Source organism: Neopelma chrysocephalum, unplaced genomic scaffold (assembly GCF_003984885.1).
Source record: "Neopelma chrysocephalum unplaced genomic scaffold, ASM398488v2 Primary Assembly neopelma1_96926, whole genome shotgun sequence".
In the NCBI taxonomy this organism is placed as follows: Eukaryota; Metazoa; Chordata; class Aves; order Passeriformes; family Pipridae; genus Neopelma; species Neopelma chrysocephalum.
This window is the reverse complement of record NW_020925569.1, coordinates 2,690,947-2,714,118: the sequence shown is the minus strand read 5'-3', so window position 1 is coordinate 2,714,118 and position 23,172 is coordinate 2,690,947. Positions and strand designations below refer to the sequence as shown.

At 36.1% G+C, this 23,172-nt stretch overlaps 1 protein-coding gene across 1 annotated transcript in view; it reads left to right on the top strand.

Annotated features, from left to right (window-relative positions):
- CNTLN (centlein) overlaps nt 1-23,172 on the top strand; it is a gene marked incomplete at its 5' end in the record, with an annotated part of 156,507 nt that overhangs the window by 70,620 nt on the left and 62,715 nt on the right. The window contains 4 exon segments of the mRNA XM_027670739.1: nt 11,126-11,225; nt 16,142-16,258; nt 19,068-19,588; nt 22,155-22,308. Coding sequence (XP_027526540.1) covers nt 11,126-11,225; nt 16,142-16,258; nt 19,068-19,588; nt 22,155-22,308 — 892 coding nt within the window.

Genomic DNA, 23,172 nt, shown 5'->3' with positions numbered 1-23,172 from the left:
CCTTTAAACTTCTAAGTGCAGAGAGATAGTCTATGCTATAGTTCAGGCTATCTTTCTAAATTAGCTTTTCTTTAGTGCATTGAGACCCAAGCGCACATGTGTGTATGTACCTTAGATTCGGAGCTATGTGAGAGCTCCTGATGTTATCTTTAGAATTGCTGACAATTAAAAATAGTGAGTACTAGGATATTTTGTTCTAGCAAGAGGGTACATTTTGCTCATATGCAGATGGCAGGAGCATTTCTCCTATTCTAGTAACTTGATAACTAAGCAACTATTACAAAGAATTTCTTGCTGATGCCTAGCTATAATCTGAAAGAAATCAGAAGTAATTCCTCTAGCATAGCTGATTCTATAGCACACATTTTTAATGTACTACCTCTTACTATGTTCCAAATTGGCATTAAAAATAAACTAAATAAAGAAGGAGTAATCAAAAGTATTATATTGCCAAAAATACAGTTCAGCATATTGTATGATTCTGGAAACAGCAGATACTGTAATTGTGGATCAAGATGAGTACCTTAAAAATGTATGCAATACCACCATAAACTATTATCTGGATAGATTTGATCTCTCTTGATTTCTTAATATCCTTGTTTTAATATTACCAAGTGAGGCTGTGACAATCATGGTTGGATAGAAATGAGGCATTGGTACATAAAACAGAATGGTGCACTCTTTCCTGCTCCTGGTGGTGCATTTTGTATATATGTTACAAGTAAGAAGAATGATTTTTTTCATGAAGTTATTTGTAGTAAACCAACCAGTTTGAGATTGTTCTCAGGATGTAAAAACAAAAGACATGATTCTAGTTGCGACATGCCATGTTAGAAGATTCTGACTGTCTTCTAGGAAGTGCCAGTGGAGTCCTGCTAATTTAGAGTGCTGATTCCTGTTAATTCAAGGACTCAATGGCTCCTCCTTGGAGTTGGAAGTTATTCTCTGACCATCTAGTATAGAGCATTTAACACTGCTGCTGCCCTGGACTGTTTCCTGTCAATAGAGTAATGTTTAAAAGTACTTTGGAGTAGATTATATTGTCAGAAGGTCAGCTTGTTTTGGAACCAGATAAAATGCTTATCCTTAAAAAGACTTAGTGAAGAAACAGAGTAAAATCTACTTAAAGATATACTTACAAGCAGCATAACCTCTATGCAGAAGGCTCAAGGTCATTAAGAATTTTCGGGTGTGCATAAAGCTGAAAAGCAGTATACTAGTTTCTAGGCTTTGTATTGCTTTAAGTTGCTTTTCTTCCATCTGATGGGCTATCACTTAAACTTAGCAAAGCTACTAGAAAATACAACATGTGAGTATAAATAAAAGCATGGCATTTTTTTCTGGAAAGAGTCATAAATTCTGGATTTTTTTCCAGTCTGCTAGTTTTTATTGCTCTTTCAATCACATTGCAAAACCAGTCTTTTTTTTTTCCCCTCTCTTTTTAATAGCAGAAAAGTCTATGTGGGTGCTACATAGTTATTTTAAAGACTATTTTCAGTTCATCTAATAGACAGATATAGGATTAGCGTATTCTTAAGATTAGAAATATCAATCATGTATGTCACTCAGTTACATAACCTTCATTATTGGCAAATTTCGTAGGTTGTTACTGTAAATTTTCAGGGTATATTTTCCGGTAATACGATCTTCTTTAGGACTCTCTAAACCTTGACTATAAACTAATTAGGACTGTAAAGACTCCCACAGTGTCATCAGAAAAGAGTTGTTTGCCATGTTTTGAAAATGTTTTATACCTCACTATGTTAGCATTACCATTGCAGATATGAGTTTAGACTTCTGAGTTTAAAGAAACTTTTTAAAGTTTAACTGACTGGTTACTTATTTCCTTTTGTTCTGAATTGCTGATCTGTATTTCTGGTAATGAATCTCCTTTGCCTAAGGTTGTTTATGTATACAGCTAGAAGGTGTTTTATGCAAATTTTCAGAGATAATTCTGAACAGTTTTTTCTATTGCTTCTTAAACACGTTCAAATTTAGTAAGGTTTTATTTCTGTTCTTTTCCATCAATTTATCAACGAATAAGAGCTTATTTACAGAATTCTGGAATTACAACAATCTACGAGGTTTCACCCACTTCCCATATCTATAAAAAAAATTATGTAAGTTGTCAGAGTACTTCACTAAGTATGTGATAAACTCTTGCGCAAAGGTCATGTCTGTTATCTATCTATTGTTTTAAATTATATCCCAGGAACTTCCTTTTTTAAAAGTTGAGTTAAATAATAGAATGAATACACAGCAGAAATGTGACAGAGACAATAAAATGCAGTAACAGCCTTTGACTTTGTCAAGAGACAAGGTGCAAAGATGTGAATTTATCATGAGCTGGAAGAGATATATACTGTACTCACACTTAGGTTGCTTTGTCTTTTCTCTTGACCTGCGTATTTTCATTGTATTCAAATCCCATCATTTGTTCTTTAATTATAGTTCAATGATTTATCTCCTCTGAGTCCATCGAGCAAACCCCTTTCTTCCAAAGGGTTTTTTTCCCCTATTATTATAACTGTAGATTTTCGAGTTCTACGTTGCTGTGTGTATTTCAATTTTGAACCCTAATCTTTTATTGATGTTATGTATGGTTTGTTTTGCAGCACTTGGATACCTACATGCAGCAGAGTCTTCCTCTTGTACAGCGATATCATCTCTAAATGAACTTCAGATTCTAGATCTTCCTCGTTTCTTGCAAAATGCTTTGAAGGTTGAGGGGTTTTAGTAGTATTCTATTTAGTAGTTTAACAGACATAATGGTGAGATTGTGTTTATGAGATTCCAACAGAAATAAGACACACAACCTAATCTACAGTGTAAATTTATAATTTCTTTCACTTTGTTTAGTAACTACTGGATTTATTAGGAGAAAAAATTATTTGATATCAGATACAAAAAGTTTAAAGTATACTTTTATTTTCTCTTTTTTAAATCAACCTTGTAGTTGTAGTAATTGTAAAATGTGAGATCCTAAAAGAAAAAAAAATTGTAGAAACATAGTTAGATGGATAAGGCATTTCTTGGCTAATCTTGAAGCATTTCCATCTCCCAGTGTTTCTACTGTCAAAAGATCAAGAGGACAAGTACTAATATTCCAAGATTTCTTTTCAGTTTCCATAAGTCAAGTCTACAGTCAGCATAGGAACACTTTACACAGAAACTACCTTTCCACTGTTGAAATATCTTAAAAGATTCCATCCCTCAGCCTCAGTTTGTGTCTTGTATTCCTTCTTTCTGTTGTTTGATGTGCTAATTGAAACTGAATGATGCAAAAACTGATGCAGTAAATCCAGTGAGCATATGCTTTAGACAATTACAGCAAATATTAACTTAATCTCCTAAAATAGTGTTGGAAGCTCTTGTTCACGATATCTGAAATTTGACACTGCTGTTCTGACTCAGTAATTGTAGGAGGTTAGTATTCTTCATTACCACATACAGAGTTTATTTTTGATCCTCTAAGTTGAAGGATTGCAAAAGCAATAATTCCTTCACCCTCAGTAGGTGAGGAAAGCATCTCATGTCACTGGAATCTGTGCAACTGTATCACAGGCATCTTTAAGTACCTAATCTGCTTTATAAAAGTGTTGTACGTGAATCATGTAAAAGACTGGTGAAGTAGACATAGTTTGTTAAAGGCAGTCCCACTTTTGGACAAAAAACCACACTGAGATGTTTATCTTCAGGCTCACTTGCATTATTTTCTGGAGAGGGAGAAGAATTTCATAAAAATAAAACAGTTCTTACCTATTAAGTTGGCACATCTGTGTGAGACGGTGAGGGAGATAATGGTGTAAATGAAAGGCCAGAATGCAACTATTTCCCCCCACTCTGTCTTTTTGCCGCTAGTTCTTTCAGGTTAAGTAATTTCTGTCAGTGTTGCATTATATGTCAGTAGTTTTCTGTGACTTCTTCAGTTACCTTGAATTCCTCAGAGTCCCTTCTTGCTCCTTAGAAAACTCATACTTGGACCTTCTTTGATGCTTCTTGTTATTGGGGGAAGTTGCAATTATACAGGCTCTGCAAAGAGCTGTACTCTTCAAGAACACCACATTACATCCTATCCCCCTTTTCATTGAGCAGCTCTCATAACAAAAGGTACAGGCTACAGTACTTTTGAGGCTAATTTTAGAGAACTGAACTGGATGTATGTTTCTTGTTATAATGCATATACAGGTGCTTTTTTCCCTTTTTTACAAGTTCTAGCTTGAGTAGTTTAAAGGTTTTGTTTTATTATGTTGTTTTTCAAGAAAAAAAAGTTTGATTAGAAATCAGTATAGAATCTGTTTTGAAATGAGTTAAATACTTGGAAATTGTCTCAATGCAAACATTTTGACCATGAGTGGCCTAATATTTGCATTCAAAACTTAAAAAGTTAGTGAAGAGAAGATTGTCAGGCTTCAGATTAGAAATAATAAAAGAAAACAACTAAGTGACTAATTGGGATAGGATATAATAGGATAGGATGACAGAAATTGGTTCTAAAGGGGAGGCTAACCCGTGTTAGCTTCTCAAGACTGAAAAAAAATTAAACTCAGGCTGCAGGTAGGAGTCCCCCAATGGCATGCAATTTATTCCATTTATTTTAGTGGGACAGGTATGATTTCCTACATATAAGACATTTTATGTGTGCAGCCACGAAGAGCATAACTCTTGCACAAAGAAGTTGCCAGGAGGAATTTAGTCTCTTAGCTGAGACCGTGAATATGAGACCTGTTGTCTAGCTGATGTGATAATGTCCTCTTGCACCAAGAGTGGTCCTGCAGTAAAGGAACTCTTTTAAGTATAGTGGGTGTTGGTATTGGGTGATTTTCTTTCACCCTGTTGTCATAAATCAATAAATCATGTGCCTGACCCCTGACTATTGTGGTACCCCTTTGCTAAACCTAATCTATTTAGGTCATTGTCTTTCTTGGAAGAGCCTAAAACAAGACACGGACACACATACTGTCTCTCACAAGAGCTGAAATAGAATCAATTCTGTAAATTGACTGACTCCTACCTATATAGCTACCATGTTGTTAGCCTTCACCACAAAGGCCTGTCACTACCTAATGTTCAACATGTTGCTCCAAAGGACACTATTTTTTCTGCAAAGCTGCTCTCTAGCCAGTTGGTCTTCTAGCATGTCCTGTTGCAAGCAGCTATTCTAACAGGACTTTGCCTTAACTTCATTAACTTCCCATCAGGCCATTTTTTTCCTTCCTATGAAGTCTCTGTGAGCAGTGGTCCAGGCCTCTAGTGAGCCCTCAGTTACTTCCCTCAATTTTATATCATTTGTGAACTTGCTGTGAGGCACTCTAACGCATCTTTGAGGTTGTTAATGAAGACGGTAAACAGTACAAGCTCTGTTATGGATCCCTGAGGAATGCTTATAGGTGCTAGCTGCTAGTTGTACTCCACATGACAGATCATCACCTCTTCAGCCTCACCGTCCAGCCAATTTTCCAGACACTTTATCTAATTTTCAATTCAGATTTCAACTCTTTTGCAAGAAGGAGATGGAAGACCATCTTGAATACCTTGCCAGATTCAAGGTATGCACCCTTGCCTGCTTTACCTTTTTGCTTACAGCCAGTCATCTCTTACAGAAGCAGTGAGGTTCATAAAGCAAGATTCTTCCTTGGTAAATATATGCTAGCTGTTTTCAATCACCTTGTCCATTAGCTGACTGGACATGATTTCCAAGATGATTTGTTCCATAACTTTACCAGAAAAAAATATTGGGTTTATGTGGGTTTTTTTTTGTTTTAATTATTTTAAATTATATCAAAAGACAGTAGACCAAACCACTTGGACTGGGGATATTCACTTTCCAGAAGGGGAGCCACATAAAAATGAAGCAACTAATCAAAAAATCTCCAACCCCCCAAACACTAGAACAAGCAGTACAGGAACCTATGTACAATTCAAGATTGTTAAGAAAGATACTGTAGCTGAAACCCACCCAAAATACATGCTACAAGTTAAAAAAAATGGAATTAAAATAAGAGAATCACAGAATATGCTGAGTTGGAAGGAACTCATAAGGGTCCTGACCCTGCACAGGACCATCCCCAAGAGTCACACCATGTGCCTGAGAGCATTGTCCAAATGCTTCTTCAATTCTGTCAGGCTTAGTGACACTTCCCTGGGGAGCCTGTTCCAGTGCCCAGTCACCGTCTGGGTGAAGAATCTCTTTCTAATATTTAACCTAAACTTCCCCGACACAACTTCAGGCCATTCCGTCAGTCCTGCACTGGTGACCACAGAGAACAGATCAGTACCTGCCTCTCCTATTCCCCTCACGGGAAGTTGTGACTGCAATGAGGTCTCCCATCAGTGTCTTCCTCTCCAGCCTGAACAGACCAAGTGACCTCAGCTGCTCCTCAAATGGCTTCCCCTCAAGGCCCTTCACCATCTTTGTTGCCCTCCTTTGGACACTCTCTAACAGCTCAATATCTTTCCTATATTGCTGTGTCCCAAACTGCACACAATATTCAAGGTGAGGCTGCACTAGTGCAGAGCAGAGCGGGAGAATCCCCTCCCTCGACCAGCTGGTGATGCTTTGCCTGATGCTCCCCAGGACACGGTTGGCCCTCCTGGCTGCCAGGGCACTGCTGACTCATATTCAACTTGCCATCAACCAGGATCCCCATTTCCATGGCACTGCTTTCCAGCATCTCATTCCCCAGTCTGTATGAACATCCAGGGTTGCCCCATCCCAAGTGCAAAATTTGGCACTTTCTTTTGTTGAAATTCATCTGATTGGTGATTGCCCAGTCCTTTAATTTGTTGAGGTCTCTCTGCGGGGACTCCCTGCCTTTGAGGAAGTCAACAGCTCCTCCCAATTTTGTATCATCTGCAAACTTGTTTAGTATCCCTTCCAGTCCTGCATCCAAGTTATTTAGAAAGCTGTTGAAGAGCACAGGGCGTAGGATGGAGCCCTGTGGAACTCCACTGGTGACAGGTCACCAGTCTGATGTCACCCCATTCACTGTTACCCTCTGTGCTTGACCCGTGAGCCAACTGCTCACCCACTGCATGATGTGTTTATCCAGCTGTGTGCTGGACAGTTTGTCTAGCAGGATCTTGTGAGAGACAGTATCAAAAGCTTTACTGAAATCCAAAAAGATTACATCAGCTGGCTTCCTTTGATCAACTGTGTGAGTTACCTTGTCATAAAAGGAAATCAGGTTGAATAAGCAGGACTTTCCTCTCATGAGGCTGTGCTGGCTCTGACCCATGACTATGTTGTCTTTCAGCTGTTTTTCAATACTTCCCAGAATATTCTTCTCCACAACTTTACCATGCACTTAAAGTGAGTCCGTAGTTTCTGAGGTCCTCCTTCTTGCCCTTCTTAAAAACTGGGACAACATTCACCAGCTTCCAGTCAGCTGGGACATCTCAGGATTCCCAAGACTCCTTAAAAATCATTGAGTAACATTTTGAAATAATATCAGCTAACTCTTTGAGGATTCTGTGATTAATTCCATCAGGCCCCATAGATTTCTAGGGATCCAGCTGGAGCAGCAGATCTCACACAATTTCAAGGTCGACTGGGAGTTGGATCATTCTTGCAGTCACAGTCCTCCAGCTCAGGGCACTGAGATCCCCTTGGTCCATCATCAGTGTTGAAGACAGAAGCAAAGAAAGCATTAAACACATCTACCTTGTGTCTGTCCCTGTTTGTGAGATGACCATCCTCATCCTGTAATGGACCAATGATATTTCTATGCTGCCTATTGACATTAATATATTTGAAAAAACAATTTTTGTAGTCCCTCACATTTCTGGCCAACTGCAACTCCAGTTGAGCTTTGTCTTCATGATTTTTTTCCCTATAGTGACAAGCAGCATCTCTGAATTCTTCTCATGTGACTTGACCTTGCTTCCACTGGGCAAACAGCTTCCTTTTTTGCTTAATTCCAAGCAAAGATTTCTGTTCAGCCAAGGCAGCCTTGTGCTTTGCCTGCTTGACTGCCAGCATTTGGGAATTGCTGCTCCTTTGCCCTTAGGAGATAATGTTTAAAAGTGACCAGCATTGATAGTAACCTCAAACCAACCCAAATAACCAATCCAAATAACCCCAAACCAACCTGTGTCCCAAAATAGTCTTAAGTAGCTCTATCTAGAGACTCAGTGGCAAAGTTTTTATGGCCCTCACAGAGAAAAGGTCAGCATTTAATACTTAAACTTGTGTTGCTACCAAAAAGTAGGGCTAATAAAAAGTAGCAGGGCAGATGCATGTGAGAAGTTGAGAAGCTTAAACAGGTTCTTCAAGATTGTTTTTCAAATATGCTTAAGCTGTTACAGTAAAATTTTGCTTATAATAGGTGTAAAAGAAGACAGTAAGGAAATTTACAGGTTTGCTTAATGATAACAGTGTAAAATGATATGCTGGGTTTCCAAGACAATAAAAGAACAATCTTTTGCTTGGTCAGTCTTTGCTACTGGATGATCTTTAGGATTCCTTCCAACCCAAACCATTCTATGAGTGTATGATTCCCTGCTAATGATGCTTAGAAGATGCCAAAAAGACGTGTATTCTTTGTAACAGATAGATCAAAGCTGTTAGATGTATTTGAAGCAATTATGAGGTCAAGTTGATTAGTTGTTAATATCTTGATGCTAATATTCTTCCCGCGCCGAGGTGTGAATAAACTGAAGCATGTTCACACCCAGGGGATGTGAAAGTATGAAGTTACTGAACTGTAATCTCATTGTTAACAGCTGCTGTGCCAGTGGATTGGCAGTTTGCCACTGTAACTCCCATCTATAGAGTGGGCTCTGGAGGGAGCTGCAGACCAGTGAGCCTGACTGCTTCCATACTTAGGAAGGTGGCAGTCAGTCTTTAGGAAAAAATGGTGCTTGGAGAGGGGTTAAAAAAAGCAACCAACCAACAAACCCAAAAAAACCACCAGAGAGAAACAGCACTAAGCATAGATCAACACAGTTTTGTTGGGGAAGCATTACTGTGACTCCTTTAAAGGGAAATCCTGCTTCATTAACCTGCTGGAATTATGGAAGAGTGATAGTAACTATGTGGTAACAGTAATCTGATCTGTATTTTTCAGTTGCCTTTGACAAGGCTCCACATGAAAGATTAAAAAAAAGAAATTCCATTGGTGTGAGATTGGAGGAAAGGTCCTTTTAGCAACAGGGAACCAGTTAAAGCAGAAGAAACAAAGCGTAGTGCTTACATGCCACTTCTAGGGTGGAGAATTGGAATCAGAAACTGTTAGGCTTGCTCTCTTTCCTGAGTAGCATCAGCTTTTGCCTCTGCTGGAGACAGAGCACTGGTGATCGATGGACCTGGCACTGGGCTAACCCAGTTAGGCATTTCTAACATTCATGCAAGCCAGTCATTGACTTGTATGGGTTGGATCTTGTATTGTATATTGTAATTTCTTGTCCAGACTTAACTGAAATTTTTCCAGCTTAAATGTATCATAACATAAGTTGGAGACTATTTCAGACATATTAATTTTTTTGGAGGCACTTAGATATTCAGACTATAAACCTACTCCTTTACTTATTTCGTATGATTTAGTTACTTCTTCATGTGTTTCATGAGCCTAAAGAAAAATCTTTATGAAAAGTTTGCTCTTAAAAATCTTATACAATCATCGTGTGCTTGTCAATTAGTGTATAGAAAGGCATTATATATGTTCATAAACATTTTCATTCAGATAATGTTTTTGAAGTTGAAAACTAACTTGTTCAGAAGATAGAGGTTCAAGCAGGAAGCAGATATGTTGGATTCATTATGTAATGATTTATGTTGTTCATTATGTTGGATTTAATTATGTAAACAATGTTTTTTCAAGGAAATATTTTGCCATTCAGTGCAAAAAGTTAACACGCTGTAAGGAGTTAGGACAGTGTGGAGACAAAGGCCACTGTAGCCTGTATAACAGAAATTGATGATGACTGACTGAATATTGGAGGATGAAAGAAGAGCACAGAAAGTCAGCCAATGAAGGCAGCTGAGTGATCCTGAAAAACCAGTTGGATTCTTATATATCATGCAAAGCAAGTTACTTTAACCTTTTACGTTTATAATTTTCATTGTAATTCATGTTGTACAGCTGAGTCTGAGATGCGTATGATGTATAATGTGCTGTAACATACTGCGTATACTGGAAGAACTTTTTCTTTAGACCTTTCCTTAAGATAGTTTGGCCAGAGTTTTTTATGCCTTATCTCAGAGGGCAAAGTAGGGTAAAGTATAAATTTCCTGTGAAAAAGGTACTGCTGTTCAGAGTACAGCAGAAATAACTGTGAGAAAACTAGCAGTCCAACTTTTACAAAAGAGCTAAAATTATGTGTGTTTGTATATGATATGTGTTTATATTTTAAGTGAAAGGTGCAAATTAAATGACTATGCACTGTTCTGTGTGCTGTAGGATCCTTGGCTAAAATGGGTGGGGATTTTATTGCTGAAACAGTGTGCACCTATATAGTTAGAGATTGCATCAGAAAACACATGTATTAATGAACAGTTAAAATTCATGTCTTTCATTCTAGCATTTCCCGATTTGACTTTGAGACTTTAGCACTGGTATCCTGGTGACTTTATTTGTTTGAAATTTTAATAAATTGAAAAAGACTGATTCAGGTATTTTGTTCTGCTGGTTGATATTACAGAATAGAGTATGGTAGTAATATACTTGTAAATCAGGGCTGGAGAAGGGGAGGAAAGATTTTGTTAATAAGTTTCTCAAAGAGTTGCTAAATGCTACAATATATCTGCGCAAGTTTGGCTGGTGGTTCCCTATGGGATAGAGTACTTATTCCCATCCTACTGGTCGTCTTTTCATCTCGGGCATTTTCTTACCTAAAAAGATCAGCTGAAACTTCTTAGTGTATGATACGATCAGCGTTGTATCTGAATTTTGGAAGTTCAGATGATTTGTAAATTTTAAAAAGCTGTTGTACAAATGACTCCTTATATATGAAGTATGCTAAGTGTTATCAAAATAGAACTAACCTGAGTGTTGACAACTTTTTTCCCAGTAATATATTGATATGGTTTTGGGTTAATTTTTTGAATGATTTTAGTGGCATCGTGTGATTGTGTGGCATATGTGATTGTTCTGTGGTTCTTATTTTCTTATTTCCTCTTTTGTAGACTGAAACTTGAAGAAGAATTGGATCAAATGAAAATACAGTAATCTGTGGATAAGTTCACAATACAGGATCTTAACTATTTTTACAACAAAAAAGGGAAGGTATAGTGTTTTATATGTGTGTATGTAGTTGTAGTGGGTTGACCCAGGCACTCACCAAAGCTGCTCTGCAACTAAACAGGGGAGAGAAAATATAGCAAAATATACATGAGTTGTATATCAATATGTATATGTAAAGTCTAAAATAAGTTTATATGCTTATGAAGTTCTCTTCAGAATCTGAAATGGTTTTTGCATGTTGAGATATAGTGATATAGAAATTTGGTGCTAATTCAGAATTCTATTTTAAAACTAGTCTGATAAAGTGTGTGAATTTGAATGTAAACCAAAATGGTGAAATTTGTGTAAGAATTTCATGAAGATATTGATCATCAATATCTTCTTTTAAATTTTTACAATCTTTACAGTAGTTAATGGTTCTATGAAGATGAGTCTTTGTCAGTCGGCTAGGTAATATGTTACTGTTGCCTCTCCATTACTCCTCTGATTCTTTGTATTATTGGCTGTTCTTGAATCATCTAGGAGAAATATTCGAGTTCATAGTTACATTCATCTGTGTATTGCTTCTCTGGTGAATTCTTTATGCACAGTGTTGTGCAAAGGAAAGTAGGAGACTTGGTGAAGTACTCTACATGTTCTTAACAATAAAGCCTTACCATTCTTTATCATAGTTTTCTGCTGGTGGCTGTTTTCTGTTTTCTATTTTCTTGTGATAATGTTGATCACTTGAATGAAAAAATAAAGTCTTTTTTTCCTTTATTTTAAAATTTTATCTCTAAAACTAAGTGGAAATATCAAGCTGCTGAAAACTAAAAGTTACTGTTTTCTTTCATACTACTTCTCATATGTTACGTTCATAGCCACAGATAGAGCTGAAGGGAGCTAGTGAAGGTTTTATATACTGACTTTAAAAATTGCTGCTTCATTTTTTCCAATTTAGTCAGTCTTTGTACAGAAAGAAAGGGTAAGACAACCAGCGGTGAGAAGGAGTTGAGGGCCTGCTGAGCAATATCCATCCTTTTCCAAAAACTAGTGAAGTCTATAAAACTGCCAGTTTTTGACATGTTTAGTGCTTTAACAGTTAGTCTTTTATTCCTTCTTTTTTCATTATCTTTCAGATAAAAATATCCTCTTTTAAAAGCTTGTGGGAGAAGTCACAGTTCTGGTTTGGTTATTGGTATGATGATTAACTGTTCTTTTGTTGGGACTGAGAAAAAGGGTTAAACTACTGCTGAAGCATGTTGGGCAAATTTTATTTACCTTTTCCAGCATGTGTTGTTATAGGTATCATTTAAATGGACAGGAAACTTCTGATAAGATTCCAGTCCAAAGATTCATATTACACAAAACCTTTTTAGCACATAGGACTGAGATGATTCCAACCATTTCCAAACTTTTACCAGTGGAAGTGTAAAAAAATAGCTGCTCATGAATTTCCTTGGTTTATCAATGATGTTGGAATTTGCTTTCACCTTAGCAGATACCTGTTTTCATCAGGCATTCTAATATCAGAGGATAAATTCTGTAAAAGAGACAGAGCTTTCCTGTATTAAAATAGTGCATATTGTCTTATTTGATATCAGTTTTGTTTGTCAGGAAGAAGTACTGGATAGCTTTGTTGTTCTTCCATATAATTTTTCAAACCGTGGTGGTCAAAGATGAAGGAGGTCAGGGCAAAAGGAAACTGTTCCTGCACTTCCCAATTTCTTCCCATTCTTACTTTGTTGTCCAGTTTTTGTCTAGTAGTCATCAAATCCAAATTCACTATTCATGCTATTCATGTCATTATTTGTATATTAAGGTAAAGAATGTGTTGGCAGGTAGTCAGGTCATTTCCTCCGAAAGCAGGATAGTGGATCCATCAAATCCTATTCAGAAAAATAACAAGTGCCTTCTTAAAAGACAGTAAACTGTTGGCCCACTATTCCTTCAAGGAGGCAGTTTGAAGACTTCTTTCATTATGAGACTCCTAACTCTACTTATAACTTACAGCTTATATGTGAGAATGGCATTCCCTTCTGGTCTTCACAGTGGTGTTATCCGCCAGCTGGTTTTTTCCACCCAGTACCATGGTAGCTGCAGTCAGTAACACCGTGACTTTGTGCACCATAGCACCTTCTGTCTGTCAGGGAAATCCTTCACCTGGTATGTACTACAGGAAAAAATGTCATTCTTTCGATAGTTTATATAGGTTCTATATGGTTTATATAGTGAGTGACTATTACACAGCTCTATAATATTTCTTACAATCCTAAACATCCACTGGTCAAATTATGTGACCAATACATCTGTTCTAGAACAAGCAGCAGTCACAAGTATTGAGGCCATGTTGCTGAGATCACAGCTGCAATGGGCAGGGCACGTCTCCAGGATGAAGGACCACCACCTCCCTAAGATCCTGCTTTATGGTGAACTTGCCACCGGCGGCCGCAAGAGAGGAGCTCCGAAGAAAAGATATAAGGACTCCCTGAAACAACATCTCAGCCTTGGCCATATTGATCATCATAACTGGTCTACTCTGGCCTCCAGTCGGGAGACCTGGAGGCACACCATCTATAACACAGCTGTCTCCTTTGAGAACGCATGCAGGATCACCCTTGAGGAGAAAAGACAACGCAGAAAGAACCGTGCCTTGCGGAATATACCATCTAAGGAGTCTTTCTGCTGCACCTATTGCAATCGGATATGTCTGTCTCGTATTGGCCTCATTAGCCATCAGCGTGCCTGTAATAAATGTGGATAGAGCCTTCCTTAATCTTTGTTCGCGAAGCCTAGCCATGAGACATGAGTGATTGAGATAATATTTCTTAAAACTGGTATTTTTTTCTTTGTGTGCAAAGACTTTCTGCAAATACTAATAGCGAACTGTGGTATCATAGTTCAAGTACCATTTTGGCAGCAGTGTTGAACTAACTTATCATCAGATTTGGTGACTATTAATTAGGAATTAAGTGTTACGTTCTGAAGCTGACAGTTAACTATGTTTTCTCAGTGGGACACAAGTGTGCTTCTGTAAGACCATGGTAATTTGATGACTGAAGATAGTGGGGTTTATGACTTGTGGGTCTATTCCTTGAGGGAGAAGTTGGTATTTTTTTATGTAGCAATATGACAGGTAGAGCACATGTCTTGCTGAGTAGACTGATATGATGTATCTTTCTGCTATGGCAGACAGACAGCTAGTTACAGGTGATGCTTTTTCATTGCCTCCCTAACCAATTCCAATGAACACTTACATAACAATTAGAAGGGAGGAGAGGAGAAGGGGCTTGAATGGGCCATTTATTTTCTGCTCAATAGAAAGGGTTATGTATCAGTGACCTTTGGCTTTACTTGTATTTACATTCCTTGTGTCTTCTATGATAATACTGAACATGTATAGTATTTTCTATCTATTTTGCAGCAGTATTCTTTATTATCTGCATATAATATGTTTATTTATAGAGTTTTAAATTGCATTTTAATACATCCACATAATAAACATAACACCTTGTGTGCTTTGATCAGTTTCTTTGACTATGGGAAATAATTTTTTTTTCAGTGGAGTACAGTAAATGCTGATATAAAAGCTACAACAGACATTCAAATGAGTGAATATTTAGAAAAAGATGAAAAGCATGTTCATATTATCTTTGTGTGTTACTTAAAGAATGTTCTAAATGTAGGCAGTACCACTGTGCTGGGGGACTGGAGTCTGAAGTAACATGGGAACTAGCATATTAATATCAAGGTAAAGGTACATATTCCCCAGATGCATAGTTTTACCTTTTTCAGCTTTTATTATCTTTAGAATAGTGTTCCATTTATTTCATGAATACAGAAGTATTAATTGGCCATGACACATTCCAAAGACAAAAGAAAGGTCTAATTCACTCTAACAAACTTGTTAGTCACTGTTTATATCAAGAGGATTGTGAACCTACAGAGAGTAACACTGTTTTCTTCTACACTTTCTTTGTTTATAAATCAAAAGTTTTTAAGTGACCTACAGTGTCTGCTTGTAGTTTGAAATATTACTTCTAAAGCAGACCTTCACCATGTAGCACAGATATTTATCCCTTAAGATTAATTTTTTTAAGTTAATTTGGAGGAAAGAAGGACTAGAAAAGAAATATGAATATTGTGGTATTTTTAGAGTGTTGGGATTCTTTTGTTCTTTAATGTAGTATTTCATATTCTAAGATGAAAACCTTCTGTGGTGTGTAATTGGACATTTCTCTGCTAAGCTCTTGATTAAAATCTAAACAGAATGTGGTTTACTTCTGATTGACTGTATGTCTTAGTGCTTGTAAACATTTTCTTAGCATTCTTCTTTCTCAATAGATCTAATTTTTAACTTGGGATTTTTAGTACCTAAAGTGTATAGCTGTCTCTGACACTGATGCTTAGATTCATGTTTACTCTCATTAGTTGTGTCAATTTCTAATTGTTATGATTTCACAGTATTTCAGTGGAATGGTTTGTATGATTCATCTGGTGAAGTACATGATCTTTAACTTAACAAAAACCAGGGTTTAAAGTTTTCATCCATCCTAATTCAGTTACTGTTTGCTTTGTTCACCAATCACTCTGATCCTCCTAGCAGGGGACAAGACCTAGAGAACAAAACTGGTAGTGACTGTGTAGATAAAAAGGCAATGAATTCTGCTTTTAAGGCATAGAGGGAATAGTCTATGAAAGAATAAAAATTGGAATGAAAGTGTAGTGTCTTTAACCTGCAGATCTATTGTACCTTTGAAAAGCTTGTACTCTGAAAAAAACATACTGTGATGCTACAGAGATTCTTCTATAATAATTGAAGAGAGGTCACTCTTTAGAAAGTGACCAAAAGGCTTGTTAAGAAAACAGACCACATTATAAATAATTGTGGAAGTAAATAATGCATTTCCTTAAAATGTCTAGGGATTGTTTTAGTGATGTATTAGATACCACAATGTATTTTATTTGTTCAATGATAGAGATGTGTTATTTATATTCTGACAGAGCCACTTTTTAAACTTAGTGGAGATGATGGGGTCAAAAACAATACTCCGGTGAGGAATATGAAAGAAGTTTCACATCAGATGTTACAGAAGGTAAGATACCAACCTCAGCAAACAGACCTGAATTTTGGTATAAGAATCCTATATCTATCTATATGTATGTACACACACACACACACACACACACACACATATATATATATGTCAGTGATCATAAATTTAAGCAATGGTTTTCATTTTCTAATTTAAAAATGGGGATTTACGGGATTGCATGCAGAAATTTACTCTAGGGAAGTAGCTGTGAATGTATCATTAAGATAAACATGGCTAATGTCAGAGAAAATGAAAAGAATGTTTAGAGGTGTAATGTTAAAAAATAACAAATTATCTAAATTGGAAGTAACATATGCTTAGCATTTTGCCACTGAAAGTTCAGGAACCTTAATTTCTTTTGCTGAGTATTTAACTTTACATGGTATCAGGTGTTTATCTCCATAGAGCTCTTGCTACAGAATAGAATTGATGCATAATAGTGATAAATCCACCTTTTGTTGTATTTAAATTTTAGCACTATGTTGCATATGAAAATATTTTCTACATATTTGAGTCTATCACTCTTTTCACAAGATAGTACCGTATGCATGTAGTGTTCTTTAGCTTAGCAAATAGGATAAGTATTTTATCTTTATTGATCAACATTCTACATGTTTTGCCTCGCACAGTAACAAGATGCTCTTAACTAGTTGCTATTTGTATTGATCATTGTAACATACAGAAGTAGTTTAGTATGTTAACAGGTGTTCACTTCAGAGGGCTCACTTGTATTTTACCATATGTTTTGTTTGCTTGCAAAGAAAAAGCATCCTTCAAACAATATTGTGCCTTTTGTTTGTCATTTTGCAAAACTATTTGTTTAATTACTTATGAATCTTTGAAAGCATGCTTAAATTAAATAAAAACGAATCTATAACTTTGAATGTCAGTTCAGGTATGTCTATTTATTTTTTATTTGTGAATTAACTTGTAGGGAGTATGGTAATTTACAGCAGATGATGTGATTGCATATATTTGTAACACTTGCCATATGGTCAGGCAATGAAGGCTGTCATCTCGTTATTACTGAATGACAAACATCATGTTAAAATAATAACACACAGAATAGGAAGTGCTCACATTCATTTATCTTAAGGTAGAGTGAGTAATTGAAATAATATGAATGCTACCATCTGAAATGTCACACAGTTTATGCTTGCTTATCATCTATATTTCAGAACTATAATTTTGTTTGCCAGATACTACATAATTTTTATCTCTATGGATATACAGAGTTATGATGGTACCTTGGGGAGAGGTGTAGAAGCTTTTCATTGTTTGTTTCCTTCCAGCTGTCACACATGACTTTAAGTACTACTGAGTGCAAAAGGTTGCTTTAAAGAACTGAGAAAATAATAGCAGAAACTCAGTTTAGGAAGGTGATTGAAGAAAGGTATTGATCTAACACCTTGTCACTGGGGAGGAAAGTGCAAACTGCAATTTTTATCATAAACCTTGGTTTCATTGAAGCATTTGAAAAAATCCCTTTTATTTCTAATTTCACCAAGTTACTTTATGTAGCCATAAGGCAATGTCTCTTCATTGTGGGAGTGCTGTGAATTTCCATAATGGAAACTAGCAATGCAGAGGCATTCATATTAAAGATTTGCTATCAAACGCAGAAATTCAGTGTCAAATTCACGAATGTATAGGAAGTTTGAGCAGCTCTTATCCGAATTTACCCTGTACGTTAAGACCTCTCATTTATCTGAATCACATCTGTGGTACCCACTTCGTAATAGATTCCATAAATTTTAAAATAATTCAAATACATTGGGAAAATGTCCTTGTAAAAACATGTAGCATTCATTGAGAAATAGTATGGTTTCAGTATTTTCAGTGTCAAAGGTAGTTTTGACATGTTGTCTTGCTACAAAGTGAAGGAACTGGCCAGTATTTTACAAGGTGACAAGTTCAAGTTAGCCTTGTGCATTCTTGAAATATAGTCTTTCCTAACCATATCCAAAGAAATCTAGAGCCCCTGGCACTTCCCCTAGGGAAAGAGGGGGAATGCATCTTGTACAAAGCTAACTAAAAAAGCATTTCTTCAAAATACTGGAGTAAGTGGTTACTGAGCACAAAACTTACTCTAGTGCCATCTTCAAGCTTCTGGGGAAATCTCATAGACTAAATATTCATTTTAATATCTGCTAAAATTAAAATTGACCCTTTTTGCTGGAAATTGAGAGGTTTAATTGCTGCTTTATGCAAATATTCCAGAACATCATAGAGAATCAGTTTATTTTTAATGACCTTGAATATGTGTAAACCTCAAAGGACTTTACAAACAAAGCATATATATCATATATAGGTAGAACACTTCTTCAGAATTTATATGAGAAGCTTGTAAAGTTAAAGTCTCTTAATTGAAACAGGATAGATTTTCATTTCAGTGAATAGAAAAACATATTAGCTTTCATGGTTTTAGGTGCTGAGTTTCTGATATCTCTTGCTAGGATTTGTTTGGTTTTTTTTGAAAGATAAAATTAATATTTTATGTGCGTATTTACGACACTTAAAAGAACATGTTGATTTAGATACCTAGCACAAAATTGTGTTTCAAAGTTGTAATCCTTCTGAAAATGTTTTTTTAAATTCAATTAGTATGTATAATCAAATCAGTATTATTGCAGCTAAAATGTTTTCATCTGCACTACATTAGAATTATTTTTAATTTAAGGACTATAGATTGCTTTTGTCATTGTACTTCATGTAATATTATTGTCATATAAAAATATATTTGAGAACATAATTATTTTTTTTACTGGATGGGCTGAAATATTGTGAATGCTATAGTTGCTTTTGTTAGGTACAACAACTAGAAAGAAGATTCAATGCTGTTGAAGGGGAATTAAGGAAACAGAAAGAAGTAAATAAAGACTTATTGAATCAGAAAATTTATTTGAAAGAATCTTTAAAAGTACAAAAGGAAGATGCAGTCACAAGAGAAAGAGAGCTGGAAATGCTACTTAAGAGGATTTGTGAAATAAAAAAAGAAAAATCAGAACTTCAGTTAGTGATTGATGAGAAGGAAAAAGAAGCTGCCTCTTTGAAGAGGCAAGTGGCAGAAGCTAACAGGTTGAGAAATGAAAGTGAAGATTTGCTGAGTCAAGTGCAAGAGCCGAAATGCTTGCCAGATAAAGCCAAAGCAGTGGCAACCTCTGGGCAATGTAATTGCAAGATAACAGGCACCAAGGTTAAATTAAAAACAGCCAAGGAAAAGAGCTCTTTGGGACATCATTGAGCTTTTCTCAAACAGTCCATCAAGGTTATGAGTAATGTATTTGAGAAGTTCAGTAAGGACGGCTGGGAGGATGTGAATGAAAGCAGGTACGATTCTCATTAACTTAGCCCTGTAGAGGGGACACTGTGCATATGTAAAGCACTAGCAAATGGAGATTGAATTTTAACTACTGTTGATTTGGTATTCAAAAAAAATACTGTCAGATCCTTTGAAATATCTTGGGAGGTCTTGTTCTGAGCTTATTGACTGAAATTTGCATGTGAAATTAACCACAACTGCATGAGTATTTGAATAGGTGCCAGGAAACCCAAAAGAAGGCAATGCTTGATTTCTTCCAGTGATGCTATTTTCATGCAGTCATGAGGCTTGAAATTGACAGTTTGGCAGGTTGATTTAATTTGCTGGCCCTTTGCATATTTACCACTGACAGCTAAGGATTCCCAGGCAAGCCTACTAAGTCGGTTTAGTTATCTTGTGACATGCCGACCCGGGAGGAGAAATATTTTTTCCCCTTAATTTAGTTAGATAAATTTTGAATGACCCATTTCAGCTTGCTAGCAGATGTCTACAAGCTGTTTAACATCCTTTAAATTAAGAACCATCCACACTAATTATTTCATGTGTGTTTTATGCACAGTCATTGTACTAACTTTAATTGAATGATGGTTAAAAATCAGTTCTTTAAATGTAATTGTTACCACATACAGTCCCAGTCAGGAGTCACAAAGCTCTCAGAAAATTGCACTGGCAAGCTAAATAAACGTTTGGAAGTTTTACTTCTTCCATTTGTCCCTACATACTTGGGGAGGCAGCAATCGGCCACTAGGTAAATGATTATCACACCTCGTCTTTCAGGACTTTTGTCCTAACAGACTAGCAAAGAAATTTCTCAAGCCTGTATTATCCAAAATGCAGGAAGGGTGGCAAAAGAATAAAGAAAATGGAATCATTCATAGGCTTGTTGTTGTCTTTATGTGTTATATAGCAAATCAATAGTGGCAAATTAAGCCCTTCTGCTGCTTCTCCCTGTGCAAAATAAGGGGTTCCTGAACACAATATTGCGAGCAAGTAAACAAATTAAGAACCATGTAATTTGTCAGTTGATATCATTAATGTAAAGCTTATTTGTTTTTCTGTAATATTGCAGATCTGATTTCAACAGAAAACATTCATGTTTGCGCGTATGCAAATGTGGATGCACGTTTGCAGTTAGTGAGCTTTTTGTTCCATTTAGTATGTTGTTCTCTTTAAGAGCAAAATTGAGCAAGCACACTGTCATCCCACTTTGAGTTTGAAGTGGAAAATAATTGCATAGCTTCAGTTGTCATAGCTAGCCATAAATACTACTTTTGATTATTGTACAAATGCTGGCTTAGGGAATTCTTGTAATACAATAGTGAACATTTTTGAGAGGAAGGTTTCAAGATGTCAGTCTCAATAAGTTAGGGAAGTATCTTCATTTAGTTCCCTCTTCTACTTATTAGTAAATACTGTTCTTTAACATTAATACCTGCCTCTGAGTTTCTAAATTCAAGTTTCCATTTTCTAAATAGAACATTCCTTGAAAGCATTCAGGTGCAGGAAATGTGTATGTAGTTAGAAATATCTCAGTGCTACTGCAACAACTTTAAACCATTACATTGATTTCTTTTCTTATCAGTCAATAAGACATACTAATGTGTCAGGACAAGTTTTGAAAAGTATAAACATTTTGCTGTGTGAACTCTTCAATTTGAGGCCTTTTCTCTGGTTGAGTAGCCTCCATCTGTAAACCATAGATTTTTATGATGGTGCAACTTAATTTGAACTCAGTTATGTCATTTTAAATATCTTGGTTTAAAGAGTAACAAATCAAAATAGCCTTCTGTCAAGGGATTCCTTCACAAATCTGTTGGCACAAATGATGATAAACAAGCACTGATGCTATAGAAAATGATAGATCCAAGAATTGAAGTTTTAAGGTAGACGTCACTGAATATAAGAAAGCAAATAGTAATCTGAGGAAAGGCAGTGAAAAACTGACAATTTAGTGCAATTTTAAGGGAAAATTTGAAAAATAATTAAAGTTTCAAGTCTCGTTTCTCTGCATGGGAGGCAATCTCAGTGAAAGGATTACCGAGTTTACAGAATTTAAAAGCACTCCGAAGGGGTGCTAAATAGAGATTTCACTGAAGTGTGATTTTTGATTTTGTCTCAGCCAACACTACAGATGAAGTTCAATTGAAGCAAAATATTATAAAGTATTAGACATTTACTTGTTTTGTTATAAAATGTGAAAATGAAGGAAAGTAGAAATTTAGTACTTTATGAGCCATTTACAGACTTGAAATACTGTCAAGTATCTTTTCATGTATGTCACTTTTGTAGATTGTAACGAAAGCTGTCCTTTAAGAAGCAGCTGAAGTCTCAGACTTCCCTGCATTGTAGAGTGAGATTCCTTTTCACAGAGTAGAACTTTTTAAGACCATTTTGGTGATAGATTTCTTCTTTATTTATTTGTAAAATCTGTTAAATAAGTCAGCTTAGTAATGTTTGGATTTTATATTAGTTCTCTTCTTTCTTACATGTGTTAATTTCTATATGCCTAAGCATTGGCTCTTTGGAACTTTTAGTATTTATCTTGATTTTGTTTTCCTGAACATGCTGTTTTAGTGACTCTGAGATACCAAATTCTGAAAGTTTGGAAACAGTGATTATGAAGACAGTGCAAAACATTGATCCACTGCCAGACAGAAGTAAACAAAAAGAAAAAAAGTCCTGCAACACTGTTCATTTAGAAGGCAAAAACGAGCAATATAATAAAAAGGTATATAATAGAACTTACTTTGTTCTCCTGTGTAGAGTGTTGAAGTTTAATATTAGCACTGCTGTTCTGCTCATAATTAATTTGACTCTTGTTGTAAAGGGAAAATAAAATCTGCTTCCAGATATTCAGTGGATAGATTCATTATCGTTTAGAATATTTTCTGAATGATTAGTCTGCAAAAGTATTTGGAGAGGGTGTCAGGATTGCAAAAGCTGATTAAAAAATGTTAAGCTGCTGTAAGCTAGTGCTGCTGTCTCACAGGCCAGACAAAGAATGCCACAGACATCCCATTAAACTTTCTCGTAATCAGATATGCCAAACAGAACAGGCTGACCTAACCCATAACAGGGAAACAGCAACATCCCTCCCTCCCATCTAGCCAAACTGTGTGCTGACTAACCAAGTATAAACATCTCTCAGGTTGTTTGGTGTGTACTGGATGAGTTGTCTCCGTCTTAGAAAAATGCTTTTGCCTCTTGTCTATGTCCAGGAGATTTTATCTTGCGAAAAGTATACTTTTACCTTCTTCTTAGCCTATTTAAATTCATTGTCTGAGATTTGAACTGATTGTCTCATTGTTAACATCTATATACTGTTTTCTCACAGAAGAGAGCCAGCTGGTTGTTTCCCAGGTCTTTAGAGGTTCCATACAATCTGTAACAGATGACTCATTCTTGGACTTTTGAACAGTGTCTAGTACTTTTTCCTTCCTGTGTTTGCCCAAATAAATCAGTTCATGGAATTTAAAACACAAGCAGATATTTTTATTTCTTAGTTCAAGAAACAGAATACTGAAACACTGAAAACACTGCTTTAAGATAATTAGTTTGAAATTCAGTTTTATATGGTCATATAATAAAAGGT